Here is a 12,958-nt window from a genome sequence, read left to right as displayed (position 1 = left end):
GATACGAGTGCAAGAGAAACACTGAATAGAGAGAGAAAGGTGAAAAGCAGCGAAAAAGGGAAGAGAAACGATCGCGGATAGTCGGTTGACGAACAGAGACAGAAGTAGCAGGTGTAGCAGAGGAAGATAAAAAAGATTGGAGGGTGCGTTTTGTCGCGTCGCCGATAAATTTTGAATGCACCCGCCGGCGGAATTAGTAGCCTGTTGGGTAATGATCAAAAAAATTATAAACAAAAGATTCCACGGATGGTGAGCCTTTTTCGTGGATCAACGAGGCAAGCGGAGAACGCTTGGCGAAAAGCTTTGACGGTGGCACACGGTTCCACACCCGACCCAGGCTCCCGTTGCTGCCCAAACCTACCGGGCACACTATATTTAAAAATCGGCGCGCTCTCCCGGAAACTTTCTCTACAAAGGGTAGGGGCCAACCGTTTACATCGAGTTTATTAAAATCGACTGCTAGCGAAATATAAACCGTCAACCGGAAGGTGGACGCGTTTGGGTTCCAACGGAGAATAGCCCGGTTTCGTGTCCTTATCTAGCCGTCTCTGACTTTGATCGATATATCTATCATCGATATTGATATTTAGAGTATTTAAAATTTGGATCTTTTACATATAGAATTTCGAATATTTGAATTTTAAATATGTGAAACTTTGAATATTTGAATATTTCGCGTTGAATTCTTGAAGCTTTTAATATATTGGATCCGTTGGCAACTGAACATTTAAAATATGAATTTTCAAAACATCTGACTATTGCCTTTGAATACCGAAAAAAGCTGTAGGCTTCGATTCGTTTTATCACTATTGCAATTTTTTCTATGTTAAAATATCTACCAATTGATCATCGTAAATTTCTATTTCAACCCATACAATCATAAAACGATATAATCTACGTGATTGTTCCCACGACGACTCTATTTCGATCACTAAAATCCACTAATTCGCGCGTGCATTGAAACGAAAAGGAAGAAAGTACAAGAACTCAAACATCTCGCGTAAATAATGTTCGATGATAGGAAGAAAGCGATATACGGGCAAGAGAGAATAAAAAGATACGTGAAAAAACAGACAAAAAAAGAAAAGAAATAAACCTATCGTATATCGACAAAAAGCACAGATACATAAGGTAGGCTTATCGGTAGCCTGCGTCAGCTTTCAAATGCGATTGATACGTACGGTGGATGATGCCGACGCCGGTCGTGCTCGTAAATCCGCCCACCAACGCTACAGACAGAGAGAGATTCATTATTTTTAATTAAACAAAACAATAATACGGTTATTAATTGATTAATTAAACATCACGTATGCATTACGTTGTTCCATCAACGGCCGCCGTCGGTTAATCCATCCCTTTTCGACCCCTTTCGGACGCTCGCCGTTTATTACGCCGACTTTTATGCCCGCGGACGGAGAGTTTTGCAGAAGCGACGCACGAAAGGGGTGGCACAGGGGCGGAAAGGGGATGCGTAGGTGGTGGTACAGGGTCGGCAAAAGGGGGAGTGAATCGGGACTGGCAGGGGCTGGAGGCGAGGGGAGAAAAAAAATTTCGTTCCCTCGCTATCATTGTGTTTGTCCGGTCGGCCGTGATCGCGACGCGGGTTTTATCAATACCGCCGTTTTCGGCGGGATAATAGCCTGATTTTTTGCCCGCGTCGCCGCGTTCACCACTCCTCATCGATCGGTAAATTTAATGAAGTTGTATCAGTTATCGACCCGCTCCGGTTTTTCTTGCAATTTTAGTAATTAATTTCTCGATTTAGCGTTGACGTCAGTGGAATATGCGCAACCTTCCTGACCATGTCTCTGTTAAATTTAAGGGCAACCATCCCCTCTCTTGTTCTACCATCCGTTTTACTAATAACAATCCTAATAACAATCCCTTGTTACAATTTGCTTGTCCACGATTTAGATTTGAACATTTCATTTTGATAGGATAGTAATTTATCGATGCTTTCAGTAAATTACTTGATTATTCTTCAAAAGAAAATTGATCAACGTTATAAATTGGAAAATGAAAAAAGGTGTATTTTTACAATTTGGAATTCATTAGTGTTTGTACCATCTTCTTGCTATAAATGAGTTTATGAAATAAAATCATTTATTACAAAAACTATAATTGATCAGTTTATCTTCTGAGAGATTCATAAGATCCTTTCAGAAGCTATACCGATTAACTCCATGAATTGAATATCAGAGAACAATCACTGATTAACTCGATATACTGAAAAGACGAGAAACAAACTTATGCAAATAAGCAATGTCTTTGTTGGGAACAATTGAACATTAATTGTACACTTAGATAATGACATTGAAAAATTTACAAAAAAAATTATGTATCAATACGGCTCCTAAGATATTCATACAGTAACCAGATTAACTTCATCAATAGCTATCTTACACTATTGATATTAATTCCAGAATTTCATAAATTAACCCCTTCGTCGTAAAACCCATGTGTCGTATGTGCGCACGAAAGACTATAAATTGTTAAGATTTATAATTGTCACGACGATACATGAATCGTTATGTATTTGTTATTTTAAATATTTGATGAATAATTATATTAAAAATCTACAAGGATCAAATTTTTTTAAATTTTGTAACATAGTGATTATAGCACGCTACCGTTTTAATCTACAGTGACAAGATTAAAATAACCAAGGAAGAAGCTGCACCCTCGCAAATGTTCCTTTACTTTTCCTACTAAATCGTATTATAATCTCTAGAGTTGGCAGCTTAACGAACGAAATTCTTTTTCTAACGAAAAAGGAAAAAGAGGAGACGTACAAAGAAACGACGGGAAGTCAATGTAACAAAGTTAGTCGAGCCATTCAAGAATATATATCCAGCAACACACCGGTAACGCTCGCGGCGTGCATCTAATTAACGTCGATCGCGACGGGTCGCCGACGATGCCGGGGTTAAAAACAGTGGAAAAACGTCGTTTGCGCCTTAATATCGTGGAAAACGATCACACGGCACAATGACGTTTGAGACTGTAACCAGCTCATAATGGCGGCAGCGGCTCGCCGTTGGCCGCGATAATAACATTAAGCTTTATTTAGGTGAAATTCAACTTTAAAACGTGACTCGCGGTAATTATGCGAGAGTGAAACAATGCCCGCTGGTGGCCTGGCCTCGCATGATATACGTCTGCGGGTTTTTGCAAGACAAAGGCGTTTTATATCGCGCGCATTCGCCGCCCGCAACTTGCACGCGGTTTTGTACCTTCGGCCGCGCGCGTCACAGGAAGTTTATGCACTTCACGCGCGCGCGCCCGCAACTCGCGCTACGTTTGAGAATTGCCATTACGAACAAAGCTCCTGCGTTGTTCTTTTTTAAATCGCGGACTCTGTTCGGCCTGCTTTCGTTTCTAGGCCGGGATATTATGTTCAAGCGTTGAGATTTCGTGCGAGCTCCAGGTGTTCCAATTTATTGTTAATTCACGGCTTGGATATTTTATGAGGAGCGTTTAGAAAATGGTTTATGGTATGTTAGAAATTTTGATTCTGTTGTAAATTATATTTAGGCGTTAAGATTTTATGTATTAAATCACTGTGATGTAAGAATTAATTCAACAGGAGCAGTTTATTTAACCTGTTTTGTTTAATTCTACCACTAAATTTACACATTCACAAAGGAAATTTATAAAATAATAATTCTCAAAGACGATATTTTTTATAGAAGAAAAGGTGTACCTTTCTGCATAGAGTAACGATCCGTATGTGATTTATCAATACAAAAGATTTGTCTGGATTGTTGTTCTAGTGATTATGACGCAATACAATTGTATTTAAATCATAATATATTTTCGGTAGAAGAACGAAACTTGTTTGAATTACACATAAAACAATCCCTTTATCTCGCAATACCAACTTTACTGTGTATAAAGCCATCTTTATGAGATAGAATAAACCTCCACATTTCACATTCTGCCATTATCCCGATTGTAATAAGGATAGTAACCAATGTATCCTTCATTAAGATTTAGAACCATTTAGAAGCAACAGACCATTCTTTCCTAATTAGATTTTGAGTATTTAAATACAAAACAACGAAATGTGTACATAAACACCGACTAATCTCTGCTAAGAATCCGAAACATTTTTTAATTTGATATAAAACGAATCTAACGTATTATCCTACAGCTCGTTCGCATTATTCGTGTCATAAAATTTAATCTCAACTTCATTTTGCGCGAATATAAACTTTTGTGGGAAATATAATAAAAAGAAAGGAACGTGGATCTACATATTGTAAGCTGATAGAATTAAAGCCCCTATATTTCTCATTCTATCATTATTCCGATTATAATAAGCATAATAACAAATGTATTTTGCGCGACACGTTATTTGGACAAGTTTAAAAAAGCGTTCTATGAATAACATGGGATAAAAGTTCAGTTTAAGAATCTAGCTGGCAGATACAATGGGGTTACCCGTTAAAAATCTGTCCGCAAAGGTGAGCAACAAAACGCGAAACAGGACGAATGCGTGATAGTTTTAAATATGTAGTATTAATTCTACGCGGAATTGTTATATTTTATCGTGGAAAAGTAATGAGGGAACCGTGAAAAAGCGTAACGAGTCGAGGGAAAAAAAGTCGTGTGTTTACCAAATTGTTGTCAAAAAAAAAAAAAAGAAAAAAATCGCTTTCTTCCACGCGGTGGCGGTCGCTTTGCCGTTTGACTTTTCTAATTACGAATTCGAGCGTTCTATTGGAACGCTTTCGCGGAAGGAGTCGCAAAGAACGTGTCAGAAATTACGTAACCCTCTTTTATATTTTTCCTCTTTCTTCCCTTCCTTTCCTCCCCCTTCCCACTCTTCTTTTTCTTCCTTTTAATTGAAAGCGTAGCAACGAATTTAATTACAACGATGTCCATACAAAGTTTTCTTTCAAGCTGACGTGAGCCACGTTAATTAATTACAGAATATAAATGCAACTTCTCGCGTTTAGTTACTTACGAGAGACAAAAAATTAATACGACGTAATTTCGATGAATTTCCCAAACCGAAAAGAAACGCGAAAGAGAGTCGAAACAAGAAGCAAGGAAGTCCAATGGAGAAACGGAATGTGAAAGAAAGTATATCGAAATTTGTAATTTTCTAGTGGAGATTTACGCGAGTCTACGATTTAATTTCACTATTATCGCGATACTTTTACTTAAGCTGGAAAATACTGTAAAATCGGTGTATAACGCGAGCGGAACGGTGTACTTAGTCGGTGTTCAACAATCTCGCAATTACTGCTTGCAACGATAACACGTTTCAAAATAACAGCTTTTCACGCCGACCCTTCGACGAGCTAACAGTGTCGCTATTGTTAAGCAATATCCCTAATGCGGTGTCAATTCATAAATAGCCGCACACTAGCACGCGCTGTACGCACGGCTTGCTGGCCAATGCGACATTCCTGTAAATGACGACCATCGACGAGCCTGTATAACTGGACGTTACACGGCCAGCACATAAACGTTGCCTCCGCCAATCGGTGGACAGTAATTACGCGTTATGCGTTCAACAGCGATTCAATCCTTTGGTTGAAAAAGAAAATTTCGCGCCACGCGGTAACCACCAATGGATAACGGTAAAATCTTCCTCGCGTTCCCCGTGCATTGTAGTTTTTCAAATAAAATGAATATCGAGATACTATTTTCCTATTAAATCGAAAATTACAATATGTATTCGTAGAGCGTTGAACAAATGGAAGTGTAAAAAGAAAAATAAGAAGAATGTCAAAGTTATGGATTAATAGATGAAATGAAATGAAATTTATTTGTGAATGTTTTCTATATATGTATTTTAATATATTTGGTAAGTATTAAACGTAGTAATTTAAGCGAATACCGTTACAATTCTATCAGATTTATATTATAATTCTGTATTTTTCATTTTGATTTTATAGTCATTTTTTCCATCATTAATCTTCACCCTATCAAATTTATAATTCCTATTCAGCTTATCCAATTCCATCTCATTCCCACATTATCTACCCTTATTTATCTTTATCTTACCCAATTCTCCTCTAACTTTCTTATCTACCATATAATGGTGCCCTCGTCCTAACCAATAAATGACACCTTCAGAAACCAGTCCTAATATCTAAAAAATTCACTCCTAACAAATACAGTCCTTTAAAATTTCGTAAAGCGAAAACACGCTTATTTACTTCTGCTAGGCCACGATCGCATGGACGACAAACTAATTTCCAGTCTCTCGAAACCCTAATGGCCCAGGGCGCGTTTAATTCGCTTGGCCGCGGAAAAAAGTTAGACGCCGCCGTGTAGACGCGGACACGGCAAATTTGTTTATCGGCGTGCGAGCGTCGGGGGCATTAATACGCGGGGCGTCAGCGATAACCATTCTCAATATCCATAATTATTATCAGCGGCGGGAGCTGTTGGCAGCCCCAGAGCGAGCCACCACGTGACTCGTTCCCGTCGAAATAAAATGACAACGTTCATTTGCAAATGCACGAAAGTGCATTATTTTTATTGGGTTTGTTAGTAGCCGAATCGTCGGTGTACCAGCCGGCACCTGTATGTGTGTTGTCCAGTTTCGTTTTACGTATACAGGATACTATACATGTTACTGTACGATGTATATGTGTCGCGGAGGGACGAGAGAAAGGGATGATCGGGTGCGTGCGAGCGCACGCGTCAGCTTCGTTCTACAAGCCGGCTAAAGGGAGTGTGACAGATTCGCTGGTGGAATACCGATGGATCGCTCGTTTTTTCGCTCTCCTTCATTTTCTTTCTCTCTCTTTTCTTTTTCTTCTTTTGTATCTTTCTTCTTCCTCTATCCCCCCCCCTATTTTTTAGTACATTCTCTGTTTCATTTTTCGTTAGCACGGAAGAGCAACGAAAAACTGCGTCGATGTTTGGCAACGATCCTAGAACCGAACGAATCGACGTGTCACAGGAATTTATCTTAATTTATGGAACGGCCGGCGGCGGCCACCGGAAGAATCTTTTTGTTCGCCGATTAATTATTCCTGGCTAGTGGACGTCGATCCTCGCTGTACCAGAATTTTAATAACTTTGTGCCCTTTTTTCGGCCGCCGCGAAAGGGGCGGTTTCTTCGGCCGGATGACGCGAAATTGATTGGATCGCGGTCGAAACGACACTCTGAAGGACATGTATGATCGGCCACCAAGGCGTGTTAATCCGTTCTGTCCTACAAAATTTTTTCTTTTTCGCTTTCCTTCCGCTGTCAACCATTACAACCGTTGTACAAAGTTGATGAGATGTATGAATATTTTAAATACGCGTATACCATCGAGATTGCCGCGATATTTTACGCGTAAACCATGAGACCTAGTTATTACCATAGAAAAGATAATGTAACTGGCAGTTGTAAAACAAGTGCAATCCAAATTACCTGTAATTAACAGTGAAATAGTGACTTTCTAATTATATACAATTTCTTTCCCTCAACTTTTAATTATGATACACCGGAATTCGGTCTGTATAACTCAACTTTCTATACTGATTTAATTACAACTAAGTGTTGCGCGATTATCACGTTTTTGCATTGTTCAGTCAACAAATATGTTATAGTCTCCCTTTAGCTTTCGGTGTAAAAATGTACATAATAATGTAGTTTTACTTAAAAGGTAACTTCACATATTTCAAAATATCGCATATGTATTTCAAAAGCGACACAACTCAAACAACTTTTCAAAGAAAAGCGAGAAATTATTTGGAAGCTTATAAAAAAATCCTTCGCTAAACACGCAATAAGGACAAAAATAGACCGTAGAAAATAATGGACGAATATTATTTTTGTAATTTTTCATTCTTATCTCTTGAAATTCGTTTGATGATTTTGATATTCAATACACGACTAGATTACTTTAAGTTGCGACACTTTTGAAATACATATACATTTTGAAAAACAAACAAAATGGTAGATAGAAGATGTTAACTAAGAAAGACAGTATATCTATGAAACGTTCCTTTGATTGGTTCGTTTGAACCCAATCGAACAGCTGAATTACACCAAACAGCCAGCTGTATGAGCTCTAGTGTCAACAATCGCATGACAGCTGGCGGAAAAACAAACGCGCGCAACGAGTGTGTCTCTTCGTAACCAGCATTCCCATGGAAATCCGTTAATTGAACCAGTCTCGTTACAAGTTTTTCATAAAACAATCCCGCTAATCACGACGATATTTTCGCGAGCGTCGGTCGGCTCTCCAGGCGTAATTAAAAATTCGTACGACTGTTTGACTCGCCACAGGCTTTCGCGCGCAACCACCACGTCGCGACTGTAGGGCGTTAATAAACGAAGGGTGTCGTTGGAACGCGGCGAAAAAGCCACGAGTCGCTCCACCTGGACGCGTCTACGCGTTGGTAGGTGCGTTTCGTGATTTCGAGAAATCCACCGGTTTTTGCGGATTATCCTCGCTGGATACTAGCGACTTTGTGAAAAAAAGCCATGACACGAGCGAGAAGTCAACGAGAACGCACGCCGCTACTTTTCGCCTCGGCTATGCAAATCGCGGGACGCGTCGATTACGCTCAGTTTTGGCGCGCAAGCTCGCAAACCGACGTCGCGTAGCGTAGCGTCGTGTCGTGGCGTAAAAAAAAGAGAGATAAGCGGAAAAGGAAATAAAAGAGGTGGTTTGCCTGGCTGGCTTCTGGACAGCCACGTAACACGGAGAAACACGATGGGGTGCACCAGGGTGGAAAAGGGGATCGGGGACGCGCAAAAAAAGTCGCGAATGTTGTAAAAATCCGGGACCGCCAATCGGGCGCATTGTGTTCAGCCGGCGAACAATACCGAGGGCGTTCGGGTGACTGGCGCATTTTCCTGCGAATTGGCCAGCATTGTTGGATTTTTCAAATTGTATTTCTAGCTTACGCAGCAACAAAAATTGCCTGTCGCCGCGTATGCCTTTTCGCGGCTTTGTCACTCTTCGATTTCGGATCGGTCAACCTGTCTTTGACTTTTCCCGTCTGTCGTGTAACTCGGGATGTAACCTTACAATCTTTACATTAGCGATAGATAATTGCGAAATTTGTGGAATAATTGTTTGTAGGACAGTACTTTCTATTTCGGAAAATTACATGACAAAATTTTGCATTTCGAAAACTTAGAGACTGTTCCGTTATATTATTTGAATGTAATGAATACTGTACGATATGGAGAATAGATCTATATTACACGAGCCATATGCGATAGGTATACTAATTTAAACATACAAAATAAACTCGTTCTCTCTAAATCTTCTACATTTATTATTTTGCCTATAGCGTACATTGTGTATACAGAAACAATTTTTAAATGTATTAAATTTGCCTAATTATATAGTGACGTTTATCGCATGCCATAAGTAATATCGCAGTATATACAGTAGCCTAGTATATTACTCACTAAGGTCAAGTAGGACTACATCATATGTAGCTTTATGAATTACTAGTACTTTTAAATATTTTAAAAGCAATCTTCATAAACTACAAACAATTTTATAAAATCAAACCAATTAATCGAAACGAATAATCATTAGAATTTCAGTAATTCCAACTAATTTAAAAAACAAAGTCAAACAGTCAGTTACGAGGAAACTAATCTCCAACAGTCTTCAAAAGAGCAGCGGACTAAAGAATCGAGTAAAAGAACGATCGTTCCCTGTTTACGAGAAGCAACGACTTCCACGGGATCGAAAGAAGCCCGACAAGAAATCCCACCGTCAAGCTCGCCACCCCCCCAACGACAGTCAAACGCTACAACGGCCGCAGCCTCGATACAAGCAGACGCGGTACAGCCGCTTGTCTGCACCGGGCATTCCTAGAACAGTAATCTTATTAAATTTACATATTAATCAACGGATTTTAATTATCCCCAACCCCTGGCGAGCAAAAGAGACAGCGAGATAGAGCGGGAGTCGGCGGCTTTGCCGAAGGAAAGGAGTGGAGGGCAGCGGTTGGAGAAGAGTGGTAGTAAAAGAGAGACGAACGCAAAGACAGAGAAGATGAAGGAGGAACGATAAGGGGTTGAACCGAATGAACAAAGATAGGCAAACTATCAGACAGAGATAGAATAAGTGAGAGTTGAAGGGAAACGGAGATAACGTTGGAGATCGAGTTGAAAAGAGACGAAATATACAGTTAGATGGAGTGAGAGAAGGATATAGCGAAGTGAGATAGATGTATATATATATATATATACACAGGGGGAGAGGAAGAGAGACAGCTTCACCCTTGTGCGGCGGTAGCGGTAGCGGTGGCGGAGACCGAGCCAGCTCTCGTAATTTACATTAATCCAATAATTGCATGGAGGTTTCCTAATTAGAAATTCAAATGAGGTGGTGGCAGGCAGGCACAGCCAGCCAGGGCTACCAACTCAGCAGTGGGAGAACACCATCGCCACCGAGCAAAGTCCGTGCACATCGACGGCGATCGTACGTCGACTGGCCCTGGCCTAACACGAGTTCGGGCGATGCCAGGATGGGCGTTAAAAGCTACCGGAATTCTCGAAATTCGGATCCGAATAGTCCTGTTACGTATACCATCCGAGCTAATGCTCGCTTGTAGACGCCCCCGACCTACCTAAGCCATGCCTTTTAATCATTCTACCTAACCCGCTCTCCTACTCCTCGCGGATCGAACCGTGTAAAAATTGAATCCTAATCTGTTTAAGCCTGGTCTGGATTAAGTTAGACGCCGAGCACCTGGAAAGGATAGTTTCCTGGTAAAGAAGTAATTGGGAATAGTGGGCGGATTAACAAGGGAGTGTGATTATCATTTTTTATCAGAACGCTAAGTGTCAAAAATCATGTTGTAAAGGTAGGAGGAATATCGTTTTTTATTTTCTTGTCTATATTGGAAATTAAAATTATGGGTGTCAGAAATATACCCTTTGAGTGATTCCCGACTCAATTGTTTTTGCTAAAAAAAATTGCCTACTTATTGATAAAATTAATTTTATTGATAAAATTAATTTCTTGACAGGAAATATCGCAAATGATGAATAAAAAACGAATGAAGTATTTAGAGGGAAAGGTATAAATAGCAGAAGCAGTAGTAACATTAAACTCTAATAGAAAAATCGACGAATTTGTACGTTTATAAATAATAAGGTACATACAGTTTGCAACCTTGAAAGTTCATAAAAATATATTTTAGATAAATGTACCTATTATTTGGAAAAAGAAATACACTTGTACCTCTGTCCCAATAAACCCCTCAAATGTTCGTTTAATTAAAAAATTTAAGCGACTCTTAATAGTTCAGTTTAATCTCTATTTTCTCCAAAATATTCTATTTTTTAAAAGAAAATATGAAACGCATCAAAAATTTCACTCAAAGTTAGGAAATGTTCTTCAAGAGACAAGATCACTATAGGGCGAGAAAAAGATGCAACGACTATAGAAAAATCAAAGCAATAAAAGCCGACTGGTAAATATTTGAACCGATTAGAAAGGGATCAGAAAGATTCAGTGGCCGAAAAGAATATCAAATTTATTTTGCTTGCCGATAAAAGAGTCGAAAAAGGGGGAAAGCGAAGAAGGTTCAGAAGCGAGAGGCATCGGACGAGAGCAATTTCAGCGCAATATAACGTTGTCCATTGGTACGTCCCGGTGCGTGTGGTCCTTTTGTTGTCCCCGGAGGGATCCCTCGGCAAACCTAACACGTCCCTAATATCGTCACAGGTTCGTCCCTCCGCCGTCAGCCAGGGCATATCATGGCACACGGTCGAATCGTCCCTGATAGTCCCAACGTGGTCGATTAGCGAAGGTGTCAACCTGTGAGTGTGACGCGTGCATATCATTTGCACGGGCTGTCGCTTATCGTCCGGCCTGCTAGCACCTCTTCTATTCATTTACAAAGTAATCTATAAAAATGATTTGCAAGGAAACGAAACACAGTGTATTAGTAATAAAGGGGCGATCAAGGATAAAGGTACGAAAAATAGGGATTCGAAGAAGAAGTTCTGTGTCTGAGCAATCCGTCTGATTGTAATCCGTGCAATGATAAAGTGTAACGTTCCTTTGAGCGTGTAATAAGGGCACATTAGTTTTACGAGTACTCTTCCTTGGATAGAAGGAACTGCCTTTGCAACTTTATTCGTTATAATAAATGAGTACCCCACCTGCAGTCGCAGTGGTTTTCATCTCAAGACTATTTAGATAATTAACTCTAATCAGATTTTCTTATTCTAGACATGCATACTAAACTTCGTTGATTTATTTTATCATGATATAAAGGTGCAATAACGAAAGTCTTGTGGATTATGTACGATAATCTACAGTTCTATTTAGATCCATCGTTACAAGATTCTTCGTTTGTATAAAAAAAAATAGGTCAAGGCCGCTTCTCTTTTAACTCTTTTCAGTTCTACTCTTCTTATAGAAAGGGGAATAAGTACATATTATATCGATTAGGAAGAGAAAGGTCACCCTGATCCACGAGAGAGATAGATAATGTATATTACTAAAGATATATAAAACTTTGGAATCATAGATGCTAGACAAGTTTGATAAATTTCACATGAATAGATTTCTACAAATCATCAAACAAAATTCTACGTGTACAATCAAACTCTATGGACAGAATTTTCCAATCAACCCAATAATCGAAGAACAAACCACCCAATTCTTTCCAACTGATATCTGCAAAACCAATGGCAGACTTCCAAGCTCTGGAGCTCCGGGTCGCGCACTGATTCCAGGTCACCAAGGAGATCATCGTCTATTCCCATTGCGATAGGTCAGCCGAGTTTCGTCGAAGGAACTCCGCGTGCAATTATGATAATGGCGACCGTAGTCGAGTCACCTAACCCGTGCTAACTCCGTACGTTAGTTCTGGTAGTTCTGATATCGTCTGTGTTTAAACAGCCAGGCGGTGCTGCAGCAACCGTCGTCGTTGAAACGAAAAGGAGAGGGTTGAAAGGGGTGTAAAGGGGATGGAACAGCGAAGGTAACGGGAAGACGGGGGTGACAAGGGGCAG

General features: G+C 39.8%; 1 protein-coding gene across 5 annotated transcripts in view; it reads right to left on the bottom strand.

Annotated features, from left to right (window-relative positions):
• Positions 1-12,958, bottom strand: part of LOC126922462 (POU domain, class 6, transcription factor 1) — a 210,940-nt gene that overhangs the window by 52,556 nt on the left and 145,426 nt on the right. For 3 of the 5 annotated variants that reach the window (XM_050735013.1, XM_050735015.1, XM_050735017.1), the window contains one exon: positions 1,182-1,229. The exons of the other annotated variants lie outside the window; for them this stretch is intronic. In XM_050735013.1, the coding sequence (XP_050590970.1) occupies positions 1,182-1,229 (48 nt within the window). The remainder of the gene's footprint in view (positions 1-1,181; positions 1,230-12,958) is intronic. 5 annotated transcript variants of the gene reach the window in all.

The sequence above is a fragment of the Bombus affinis genome, chromosome 12, assembly GCF_024516045.1.
Source record: "Bombus affinis isolate iyBomAffi1 chromosome 12, iyBomAffi1.2, whole genome shotgun sequence".
Lineage (NCBI taxonomy): Eukaryota > Metazoa > Arthropoda > Insecta > Hymenoptera > Apidae > Bombus > Bombus affinis.
This window is presented reverse-complemented; position numbering and strand designations above follow the sequence as displayed.